The 13152-nt window shown below is 34.6% G+C and overlaps 1 protein-coding gene across 1 annotated transcript in view; it reads right to left on the bottom strand.

The window, feature by feature from the left end:
• The window catches only part of tbck (TBC1 domain containing kinase), a 51864-nt gene that overhangs the window by 28609 nt on the left and 10103 nt on the right, over positions 1–13152 (bottom strand). Inside the window, exons 10-22 of the mRNA XM_016269295.1 lie at positions 12119–12267; positions 11899–12037; positions 11663–11762; positions 10834–10883; positions 10592–10721; positions 9838–9936; positions 9425–9487; positions 8990–9116; positions 8117–8167; positions 7922–8005; positions 7390–7475; positions 3713–3749; positions 2227–2388 (exon numbers count right to left, since the gene is read on the bottom strand). Of these exons, the coding sequence (XP_016124781.1) occupies positions 2227–2388; positions 3713–3749; positions 7390–7475; positions 7922–8005; positions 8117–8167; positions 8990–9116; positions 9425–9487; positions 9838–9936; positions 10592–10721; positions 10834–10883; positions 11663–11762; positions 11899–12037; positions 12119–12267 (1277 nt within the window). The remainder of the gene's footprint in view (positions 1–2226; positions 2389–3712; positions 3750–7389; positions 7476–7921; positions 8006–8116; positions 8168–8989; positions 9117–9424; positions 9488–9837; positions 9937–10591; positions 10722–10833; positions 10884–11662; positions 11763–11898; positions 12038–12118; positions 12268–13152) is intronic.

Below are 13152 nucleotides of genomic sequence, written 5' to 3'. Positions count from 1 at the left end.
CACACACACACACTCACTCACTCACTCACACTCACACAAAAAACAAGCTATTTAAACCCTAACCTTTGTTTACACCAGTGTGTTTTGGCCTGAAAGATATGGTGACACGTTTCAGAAATTCTCCTGCTTTCAACTGCCACAGTAACGTAATATTTTCCACATTATTTTGGGAAGTAATCCCTGCATTGTGACTGAGTGTACACACCATCAGCGTCCCAGCAGTGCTGAATGCTCCCAGCTAATTCCCTCACATTAGACTCAATCATCGTCCATCACTTCAGCCACGCCGTGCAGCTCTCTGTTGACAGCAACCTCGAGGGAATAGTGGCAAGCAGATGCCAGAGGAAACACACAGAGCTGTCCCGACCAGAACGCCACTTGTCAGGCCACGGCGGTGCCAGCTGCCTCTCCCAACATACCACACGGAAAGAACGGCATAAGCCGCATAACTTATCCTGAGCTCATCGCAAACAAGTCCCAACTGAGCCCCGGCGTCAGGAAGCTTACAGGGAATAAAGCACAGTTTTCGACAGAGGGGAGGCAAGGTGCGCCAAACCAGACAAGTGTGCATCACTGTGCAGTTTCCAAGTCTGGGTCCACAGCAACTGCAGCAAACTCACCAGTGTATTTATATTTTGTTTCGATAGTATACAGCCGATTTACCCACAATGCATCTGCTCTACATGATTCTAGCATATACTTAATGTGCGGTCACATTTATTGTTGATGCTAAATTTTGTGGGTGAAATCCAGTCATTTCAATAGGAATCCATGTGATTTGTTATGTGCTTTTTTCTTTTTTAATTTTATTAGGGTTTTTTTGCAATATTTCTATTTGGCTATGTATATTCTATATTATATATATATGGCTATGTATATTCTATGAACATTTTTATTTCAGTTTTAGTAATTCTAGTGTTTCAACTTAGTTATTTCATTTAGTTGGACAGAAAACATTTTTATTTAAAATTTTTATTAATATTTACATTTTATTTCAGCTTTATTTCAATTCCTGAAAACCATGTTTACTAGTTTTAATTTTAACTTATATTTTACTTTTAAGTTTTTCAACAAATAACTTAAATTAAGTTTAAGTGATAAAGTATTTTTTTCATAAATATTTGTATTACATTAATAAAAATATTATTAGCACTTTATTCAGTGTTGCTATAGTCTACAGTGGATTTACCCACAATGCACCTGCTCTACATAATTCTAGCAAATACTTAATGTGCTGTCACATTTATTGTTGCTATGCAAAACTTTTGTAGGTGAAATCCAGTTATTTCAATATGAACCCATGTGATCAGTTTTGTTATGCTCTTTATTTTTTAAAGTTTTTTGGGGGGTAATATTTCTATTTAGCTTCTATATATATATATACACATATATAGAATTTAAGTTTTAGTAATTTTATTACTTTAACTTATTTATTACAATTAGTTGCCAGGGCTGAGGGCAACACAATTTTTCCATCTAATATTTACGTTTCATTTTATTTCAGCTATATTTTAACTCCCGAAAACAATTTATAACAATTTTATCATTCACAATTATCATTCCTGTGAAACTGTGGAGGAATCCACGTGATTAGGAATTTTGAGAGAATGCGAAAAAGTTTCCCATGCAGATTTCAATCGTATTCAGGATGGTCACACAAATTTGCTGCACTGACCACCAGAAAGCTGCTTGGTCTGAAAGTGACTTCTGTGTGAGCAGTGCTTCTTACATAATTACTCTATTGACAACAGACAATGGACCTTTACTCAATTAAAGGGGTCAAAATGGGATTTTCCAAATAAAATAAGAGCACAATGTACCATGTAGATTTTGAATAAAAGCTCAATGTACTTTGCAGAAATATTAATTCACAATGCAAATTTATGCTAACCAAACTGCAAAACAAGTAATTTAGAAATTGCAATTAGCATACAACCACCCACGTTTACATATTAATGCTTATTCAATATTCAACAGCTTGGCCTGTTGAATAAGAGTCTGAATGATACTGGCGCGCAAAGGCTAGCTAAACATAACAGACGTCATTTCCATATAGAAGGTCTAAACGTACAGCAGAAACAGCTTGTTGGGTCAGTAATAGTCATGAGAAACTAAATCACTGTTTTTACTCAAGAAACCCTGAGTAGCATTATAGATGGACTTACTTGAGGTGGAAAAAATTAAATGGTATAAAAGAATAAATAAATGAAAAAAATGTTTTCCTACCGGGCAGGTCTGAGAAGAGCAGTATGCACTCGTTGAAGCCATTGGCCAGCAGACGGTCTCTCAGCTGCTGTAGAATAGCTACACCGATGCAGAAGGGGAAAGACGAGTTTCCCAAAAGCAGAGTGTCCCACAGATGGAAGATCTTGTGCAGGGGGAACACATCTGCAGAGGAAATGGGACAAAAAATGACTTATTGTGAGTGTATTTTGCAGCCTCTGCACTGTAACAGCTGTGCATTTAATATGGTCAACAGGCCTTCTAAAGCATAACTGTTGCTATATTGTGTAATGTCTGATTTAGATTGTTCAGATTCCGGAACTGGAAGTACCTATGTTTACAAAAAAAAAATGTTTTAAGTGATAATAAATAAGTAATTAATAAGTATAATAAGAAATTAATTTGTTGTGCATTTAAAGAAAAATGTACTCATAAAAAATAAACAACCTATTGTTTATTGTTGTGTGACCATCAAAGGACAACATAGCATCTTGAAATAATAAATTGTTAAATAAATTATACAAGTATAGTTTTACATTATTAATATTATTACTGCTATAATAATAATAATATGTATATTATTACAACAATATATTTTGCTAATGTAATAATAATAATAATTATTATTATTATTATTATTATTATTGTGTGTTTTTACCATAAGATGCGGCACATCACAGTATGTATAATTAAACAATCCACAATTAGTCCATCAGTGCTTATTGTTTTGGAAATGCAAAAAGAACATATCTGACGCATTTATCATCATCAAAGATGTTATCAGAACAATTTAACAAGCCAAATTAATTGCCATAAATTACAACAGTGCAAATCACTAGAATTAAGCCCAGGTTGTATGTCCTTCTATAGTTTTACCAACTGGATCGTTTTATAAAGCAATAAGCCCCAAGAAGCCGTGTTTTCCAGTGAATTTATGACAGCTAAGTGTTGTTGTTAGAACCCTAAAACCCCCTTAGCTGTTATAAATTCCCTGTAAACCACGGCTTCATGGGGTTTATTGCTTTTATAAAACGGTTATTCCATATACGTAGTAAGGTTTCACAAAATAAAGCAAATAAAGTGTAATGATATTAATAAAAACAGTATTCTTCCGCCAAAACATTTTAGTTCCTCAGAATCGGTTGTGGTTGCAGCAAAGTGTTTGCCGAGGCAACACACAAACGTAAACGAAGGTGTATGGTTGTAGAGTAATTTACAACAGCTTCGAACGCGGCTCAGCCAATCAGAATCAAGGACCGGAACACTCCGTTTTATAAACACTGTTTTTGCAACCTTAATTTGAAGACGATTTATTCCACAAAAGCTGAACAAAAGGAACTAGTCAACTTTAGGAGGAGAAGTGACGTTAACACTTCATAATAAGGTCCTTTTTGGTATTATATATGTAGTGCATTAGGTATAATCCATCCAGAAAATAATTATGAAATTAGCATACGCCCAATCTTGCCAATGAGTCGCTGATACTTACGTGTGAACATTGTCAGGAACCACGGGATCGCATACAGCTGAAAGGAACAGAAAGAAAGAACATTCATTCTTGCACAAAAGCTATTTTTACATGAGCAACGATGTGATTAATATGAATAAACAGCACAGTCCCTTTTATAGTTCCCAATAAAACACCTCAGCGATTGTTAAATTCATCAGAGGAAACCTGTATTTGTAATTCAGGCCTTTGCTTCACAGCCTTCTGTGAAACGAGAGGACATGTGTGGGAGTGTAACAGCCAACATCCCCGCATCTCTGCCGTCTCCCTCCAACACCTGTTCCAACACTGCCTCTTTTCCCATGGTTCTTCTCGGTTGCGGTCGGGTTGGATGTATAATCCATTTCAGCAGTTGATTGGTGGCTCAGCCTCAGAGGGGTTTAGGGAGAAATGAGAGGACGAGCTTCGGTCTAGCCAAATCAGCTCCCTGCTGGGAAGAGCTCCATCTCTGACTGAGACAGACCGAACGCTGCTAAACATGACAGCACGGCCCCGGAGGAGTCGAATTAAGAGGCAACAAGGAGCTGTGCACCATGGGACGAGGTCCAATGACATCCTGACACCTAATATAGATGGTGCCAGAAACAATATAAACGTTCAAAAGTGTTCGGGTCGGTTTAAAGTAGTCAAATTTTTAAGTAACTTTTTTATTTTAATATATTTTAAAAAGCATTTTATTTCTGTGATGCAAAGCTGAATATTTTTCAGCATCATTACTCCAGTCTTCAGTGTCGCATGATCCTTCAGAAATCAGTCTAATATGCTGATTTAGGGCTCAAGAAACATTTTATTATTAATTATCAGTGTTGAAAACAGTTGTGCTGCTTAATATTTCTGTGGAACCGTGATAGTTTTTTTTTTCTTTTGTAGCATTATAAATGTTTTATTGCCACTTATATTCATTTTAACGCATCCTTGTCGAATGAAAGTATTAATTTATTTTTTAAATAATCTTACTGACTCCAAACAGCCATCAGTGTCCTTCTAAAGAACGTTGCCCTTGATTACATCTAGGGTTGCAAAAAGGTGGAAAATTTCCAGTAGATTTCGGAAACATTCTAGAAATTTTGGAAACTTTCCAGGATTTTTGGGGAATATTCCAGGGATTTTTGGAAAGTTTCCGGAAATTTACCGGAAATTTTCCACCCCTTTGCAAACCTAATTGCATCACAACAAATATTACCCGATTAGGTCCGAAATTACATGTTTGCCATTTTGTCCAAGCAATTCAATGAATGCTTCGAAAGGAAGAAAATCTAAATAAAAGCAGTTACTTTTGACACAAAACTGGCCTATCCAACATGATCAGAATACCAACATGAAGCAGGACCCAAAACTAGGTCACTTTGCTGTGAATTTCAGGCCTTATGCTGCCAAATATAATAGCACTCATGCAGACTTTACTGAGCTGAGCCAAATCCTCGACTAACATCCACCAAGATGTATTCATGCCTCAAAGACAGTTTGATAATAAGAAGATAAGTCAAGTCAAGATCAAATATGATCCCAACTACAGTGAAAATTAAAATAACAACAACTGTGGGAACAAACGGCCATCAAGCAAACAGCGCAAAAGCATCTGGCGATGGACAAAAAGAATCTAGATTTCCTGAAGAAAATGTGAAATGATAAAAAAAATTTGGGTGGTTGCTATGGCATGACCAGATGGTTGCTAGGGTATTCTGGGTGGCTGTTTTCTGGTTCATGTTAACAAGGTCCACCTTGTTTCAGTGAAAAGCATAATGCTTCTAACGCAGCCCCTTTAAAAGAGTGCAAGGTGACTTTGGGATTGTGCTGACAAGAAAACAAACACTTCCAGATCAAATGCATTGGGCATCATGGCAGGGTTAAGTGTATATAATAGTCTGCTCAGAGACTCCAGTTCAGCCGTGGTTACATCCTCTCATGACTCTGAACCATAACAGCAGCTGTGCAGCGGCTGAACTGAACACTGGTTCACTCCTCGTGCATCAAAGACCAATTCGGTGTTGATTTTCCCACAACTCATCATTTATTTGGACCCTCAATCACAGAGCTGTGGGTGGATTTGTCTGTGGAGGTCACCTATCCATCAGTGTAGAGAGATATCGTCTTTGCACTTTTAAAAAATAAAGAGGGAGCGTTTGTGAATCCCAGAATGTTCCGGTGTGTGCGTACTTGAGGAAAACTTGGCCAGCGATCAAATCTCAGGGTCAGCCGTGTGTGTGAGCACCTTATCAATGACACAAGCCCCAGCAGATCTGATGTGTGACAGGATGTGAATGCATAGATGGACAGATGAAAAAAGAAATACAACTAAAGTGAAATCAGAACAAAAAGTAAAAACCTAAACAAATCTAATTATTAAATGTAATAATTTATTACTGATATAAATATTAATCATTACAGACAATGTCTGTTAATATTAAACTTAGGGTTTCTGCAAGTTTCATGAAGGTAAATTTAAGACTTTTTAAAGACCCTTTTAAGACCAATCACAGATCATTTAAGGAATAAATTAAAGAGAAAACAACATGTCAATATGTTCTCTAAATATACATGTCTAAAGTTGAAAACACAGTGAGTTGTAATGGCAGCACTGGCAACTGATCTCCATTACCTTTTACTTCATTTTACGCACAAACACACACAAAAATTGCTTGACCAGAATATGAAAATGACCTTTACTGTACCTTATCGCACTGCAAAAAAGTGATGTTTTTCTTTAGTATAAGATTCTTAAATCAAGATAGATGCGAAATGACATAAGTGGATCAAAATAAATTGAAAAAAGGACAAATATCTGCCAATGTGCTGAGAAAATGCAACTTAATTCAATATATGATATTCAGATATAGGTTCTTGTTTTAAGTATAAGCTCACTTAATTTTGTTCAGTTTCTCAAGACTTCATATCTTCATTTTGCATCTCATGTAAATATCCTGATTTAAGGATGTTTAGATATTGTATTAGAAATCAAGACAAAAATACTGACACAGATTTTTTTTTTTTTTTGCAGTGCATGCAACATTTAATGCCATGACTTTATGATTTTAAGACTTTGTTCTCTGATTTAAGACATTTTAAAGCCTTAATTTGTGAAAGGCCAAATTAAGACTTTTTAAGACCATTTTAAGACCCACAGAAATTATCAAATTGTATTATTATAAAATAGTAAACATTTAAGTAAAAACAAATAATTATAATAAAATATTATTATTACTATTATAACAATAATTATAATAAAAATAATAATTACAATATACATTTTTTTATTTAATTTACATATATTGTATAAAACACACACACACACACACACACACACACATATAAACAAAAGCTCATATGTAGTATTGCAGATTTGAAAAAATTTCTAACCTCTTCAATACAACAAGAAGTTAATACTGAGTAACACATTGCTCAATTACATTTTAGACACAATATTACTCTAATCTAATATTAAATACGTGTGTTGATATTACAATATTACAAAATCTGTTCCTATTTTGTTCTGCCAATGGAAACACTTGTAGGAGTAAACTAGCATATAGACGACTCTCAAAGCTAACAGGAATGGCCTAAAAGCCACAAAAATAAAATATTGATGTAACAAAGTAAACAATGTCAATATGGTTTGATTTTGATATGATTTCCTGTGTTTTTGAAATATTTACACTTACATCAGGTATGAATCCAATCTCGTTCAGGTGGTTGCTCAGCTCGGGGTCGTGGAATGCAATCATCTGAGAGAAGACGGTCAGATATTCTGGAGAAGTGAAGAATAAGAGCATTCAGGAGTTTGTACTTGGGCCAAAAACACTTTTGACACGTTATAGCCATGGCAGGACCAACACTTCGCTCAAAGCTCAGTCAGACAGCAAAACAAAGCAATTCTGCTCCTGGAGTGCTGACAGCAGAGCTAGCAAACTCAACAGCAAACATGCCCAAATGTCAGGCTACAGAAATCCTTTAAGTGTTTATGGCTGTAATCACTGTAGTGTAACAGCCATAATCACTTAAAGGATTTTTAAGAAACAGCTGCAACAACTGCAAGCACGTGCAAACTGCCACATGCAAATCAGGCATGTTGTAAATTGATTAAATCTGGGCACCTTTTTTTTTTTTTTTAGCCTGCACTGAAAATTGCACATTCTCAATCCAGTGCAGTAGTTACTGTATATACCTTACAGTGGAACAAAAAGATCACCTTACCTTGTATGACATGCGAGTTGTCCTTCAGGAAGAAATTGTACAGATATTTGGGGATGAAGGCCGACATGCATGCATATGCAAGAGCTGAGAGGAAAAATAATAACAAGACTGAGTTCAGCTAGAGGCACTAATATCAGGAAGAATGTCAAAAAATTAAAAAAAATAAATACATAAAAAATTGGACAGAAACCTTACCTTCGTTACTGAAATTTAGATAGAGGAAAGGTGCGCAAAGCGAATCCAAGCCTACAGCAAAAACATCAAATGAGCACATACACAGGACAATCGCATTTAGACCTGTCAAGAACACGCCGGTGTTCTTTGCATTGTGACATTATTTGTATCACAAGAAAGAAAAAACTGAAACAAAAGGAGAGAAAGAAAGAAACATAATTTAAATTCTATTTGTACATTATGATAATATTTGTTGTATTGCATCTAATGATAGTTATGAAAATCAACACTGTATTACAGTAGTGAAAATTATTCTTCAGAATAAAGGGAATTGCAAAAAAAAAAAAGAATGGGAGAAAATGAGTTTGATTCAGAAAAAAAAAAATCTGAAAATAGAACAAATTTACTTTAAGTAAAATAAGATGGGTTATTATTTAAACTGTAAAATATTTGTATACCATGGTAGCCGCATTAAATAATTTATTTATTTATTTAATAACCTATTGTTAATGTTTTTAAATAATCTGTTGTTAAATCAGCATAAATGACTGTACTACAGTAATGAGAATATTATGAGAATCAAAACTGAGAACAATTACATACCATTAGGATTAGAAGTCTGGTAGAAAATGTGCTTAATTTTACTAATAAATGCCATAATGAAAAACGCCTTAATGGTCCTGAAAATAACCTTCATTTTATTTATGAAAAACATAATTTCTTAATATTTTAGGCCACACAGACATTAATAAATCACATCAGCGACCGCATTTGATTTGATCTGTTATCATTATGAAATAGTGAGTGCACTAAAGTAACACTGAGTCTCTGTCGCCATCTAGTGGCAGAAAGAGAAAGCATGCACATAACCCCACCCAAGCATTGCTCCATCACCTTGCCAGTACACCAGATCAGGATGAGACACCACCCAGGCCTTGAGCACCCGCCGAAACTTGATGTGACCCTGAGGTGACGAGAGCAGCTCATCGTACTGGTGGCAGCGAGGGATGTCCACTTCAATCTGCGTGACAAATGACAACGAAGGCTGAACGAACCTCTAAAGCTTCTAATGCATAAAATCTGCAGCCTTAAATGAACTCAGATGAGTGGCGAGGTGGGCGAGGTGGGCGAGGAGGTCTCCGTCAGCGCTGTTTGCTCTGGGATCATTTGAAATATTTATCAGTGGACAGGCAAATCTTAACAAGGCTTGAAGGTGAAGACAAGCACTTCACAAACAAAGTGAATTATTCAACAGGCTGATGAATTATTCAGCTTTTCAATAACCTCAATCAGTGTGAAGACTATTAAACACATGGAAAAGAATCTCACCTGTCTATCAGTGGGGATAGGCGTGTCCTTATCGATGCCGTCATATTTTGATCGGATATCCCCCTGTGGGAGTATATTAAGTGATTTGAATCTGGGAATAAAAATAGGTGTGGTGCACTAAAAGGCACATTTAATATTAGAATGAAATAACTGCATTGCTTTAAAGTGAAATGTGCATTGAATTTATGTCCAAATTTGATTGACTGCACACGTCACGCAAACGCAGGAATCAATAGTCCAACATTAACGACCAAAAAACGCCAGGCATGCTTTTTAGTTGGAAAATGCGTAGACATTTTGATTTGACTCTATAGAAAATCGGCCCACAGTTCCCTATTAAAAAGGCCATAAAACGTCTATGGCTGAACAATTACAATATATTTCTTGGCGTAAATGCCGTATTTATGTATTACTTCAACTCCTAATAAAGCTGCCCAGGCCAGACCCCTCAGAAGAGGAGGAATATCAACCCTCGCCTCCTTCCAGACCTGGTTCTTCTTGTAGGGATACGCCTAAAAATGAATGAAAAACACATTGATGGAATTATTTACAGTAATAGCAGTGTTTTAAAACTCATTTTATGAGCTGATGAAGTCTGTTAAAGTGATACACTATGAATTATTACTCAACATCAAGGGTTCTGCGATAACCATCAACAACAAAAAAGGACCGATAAATCAATATTAATGACAAGTCTTTTTGAAAATGTCAATGACCCAAATTCTAAAACTAACCTCAAAAACAACTTTTGGCATTTTTAGACAAAAATCAGCACATAATTTTGACTCTTTATGAACCATTTTTTTCTGTGGGTGGACATCCATCATGAGGTGATTTCATCAGCTATTCAGATGTGGTCATTTTCAGAAACTGTGTGTGTGTTTGTGTACCTGGTATTTATCACGTTATGGGGACCAAATGTCCCCACAAGGATAGTAATACTAGTACATTTTGACCTTGTGGGGACATTTTTGAGGTCCCCATGAGGAAACAAGCTTATAAATCATACAGAATTAGTTTTTGTAAGGGGTAGGTTTAGGGGTAGGGTTGGTGTAGGGCAATAGCACAAACAGTTTGTACAGTATAAAAACCATTACGCCTATGGAATGTCCCCATAAAACATGGATACACAACGTGTGTGTGTGTGTGTGTGTGTGAGTAAAGGACCTTGAGCAGTCTGTCGAAGAGGACAATGCGGGTGAGCTGGTACTCGGTGTCTCTCTCCCGGATAATGAGGGGCAGTGTGATGGTGGCAGACAGTTCATTACTGCTGTAAGACTGAGGCAGGCTGGATTGCCTGCGGGACACACGGGACATTTCCATAGCATCAGACAGACACTGACTGCCGCTAAACACACCAGAATACTGAACACAAAATGAGACTTAATGAATAAGAGATGACTTCTTACTCATCTTCTAATAACGGATAATACGTCTCTCCTGCAACATCCTTCAGCCTCTGGAATGAGAGATTAGTAGTGTTTTAGTATGTCGACTCACATGCCTAATATTGTCCAGATTTAGCTTTAAAACTTTTCACAACTTCAACAACTAAATTTGGAAACAGACCTTTTTTTTTTTTTTAAAGCATGTTTCAAATGTTAAATTTTTGTTCATTTCTTTTTACATCCATTGTTAAAAATAATATAATATTATATGTATATATATATGTATATATGTATAGCATATTTAAACACACACAACTAGCATATTTAAAAAATAAACTTTTGTGATAAATATGTAGATAATGCAAATTTAAAAAAAAAATTGTCAAATTTATATGATTGAGCTTCAACAATTTACAACTTCAACAACTCAATTAATTAATTTTTAAATTAATTAAATTAATTTTTGTTCATTTCTTTTTAACATTAATTATTAAATTATATATATATATATATATATATATATATATAGCATATTTAAACACACAACTAGCATAAAAAAATAGCCTTTTGTGATAAATATGTAGATAATGCAAATTTAAAATTTTTATGCATCTTTTTGAACAATTCAAAATAAATTTGAATCTTAATTATACATCTAAATATTGAAGATAATTGTAAATGTACAATACAAAATGTAAATATTATCTACAATATAATATAACTGATCAAACAAACTTTTCCTAAAAAGATAGATATAAATGTATATATACATTGATTTATTTTTGTACAGTTTTTTTAATTACATTTTTACTATTATGCATTTATGGCCTATGTGAGCAAACACTCTTACATTTTTTAGCTGATTAAGAGAAAGAGTCACAGTTGTGTCATCAAGGAGGAAGCTTCTGTCGCGGCCTTGACCAAAAGACTCGCCATCCTCCAAAATGAACCTGGACAGCAAACACATTTGACAATGGCAATAAACTACATGAATGCAAACAGCTATTTAAAACAGGTGACTGATTTAAGCTGATCTAAGCTGATTCTAAAGCTGGCAGTCTGTGGGGATCAGAGATGTGTGAGCACCTGGGAAGGGTGCAGATGGGAGGTTTGGACTGGATGATCTCTTGATTGGTCAGCTCTTTCTCCAGGTCTCCTCCTGCCAGACACCACAGGTGATACACCTCATCTATGGCTCTCTCTGCCAGGTAGTTCTCTCCATCATCTGCACAACACAGCAGCATAGTCATTAACAGGATTTTTAGAATTAGCTTTTTTCTATAGTGTGAGATCTGGACACCCGAACCTTTACAGAGTTCACTGATGTCCTCAGGTAGCTGTAAATGAGCACAGCGTGGGGCCGCGGCAAACAGACGCACAGGGCTCTGGTAGGGTGTGTACTGACAGGAGATGCTCTCAAACACAGAGTCTCCTAGAAGCTCGGCTGGGGTGGGTCTGAAAGACAAGAACAATTAGTGAAGACACTGATAATTATTATTAATTAAGCATGTTTGGTGCTCTCTGTTTACTCACATACTGTATGTATTAATAATTATTATAAGCATTAATATTAATTAGTAAGTCATTTCCAATAATGTGATTTTCAATGTGGTCAATTTGACCAAAGCAGACAACTAGGGCTTTCATCCTAAAAAACCTTTCACAATAGATCTGTGCGGAAATGGTCATTTATTAAAATGTTCTAGAAATAAATTAATTAGTTCAGTTAACTAAAACTAACAGTAAAACATAAAAAGTTGTTACTTGAAATAAAATATACGTGAACTGAAATAAAATAAAATCTTTACACGCATACTGTATGTATTAACTATCAGTAGTATTAATATTAATAAGTAAATCAATTCCAATAATGTGATAATTCAATTAGACGAAAAGCAAACTTATTTTAAATAAAATAAATGTTAACTGAAATAAAATAAAATCTAAAAGAAATTATTTTAATTTAGTTTAACTTGAGTAGTTTAGTTTCATTTTATTCTGAAGACTTATTCTCGAAATAAAATAAATATAAACTAAAACTGAACTAAAACTAAAACTCAAATTAAACCAAATTAAACCTTAATAGTAACAATAAAAAAACAGAAAAAACACATAAAATTAATAAAAAATCTGACTAAAAATTTTACTAAATTAACAAAAAAAAGAATAACATATAAAGTATATATATATATATATATATAAAATGTTACTTAATAGTAAAAACAGAAAAAACACATAAAATTAATAAAAAATCTGACTAAAAATTTTACTAAATTAACAAAAAAAAGAAAAAAAGAATAAGTATATATATATATATATATATATATATATAAAATGTTA

Source organism: Sinocyclocheilus grahami, unplaced genomic scaffold (assembly GCF_001515645.1).
Source record: "Sinocyclocheilus grahami isolate Dianchi unplaced genomic scaffold, SAMN03320097.WGS_v1.1 scaffold51.1, whole genome shotgun sequence".
NCBI classification, from domain to species: domain Eukaryota; kingdom Metazoa; phylum Chordata; class Actinopteri; order Cypriniformes; family Cyprinidae; genus Sinocyclocheilus; species Sinocyclocheilus grahami.
The sequence above is the reverse complement of the archived record's forward strand: the minus strand, read 5'-3'. Positions and strand labels throughout refer to the sequence as shown.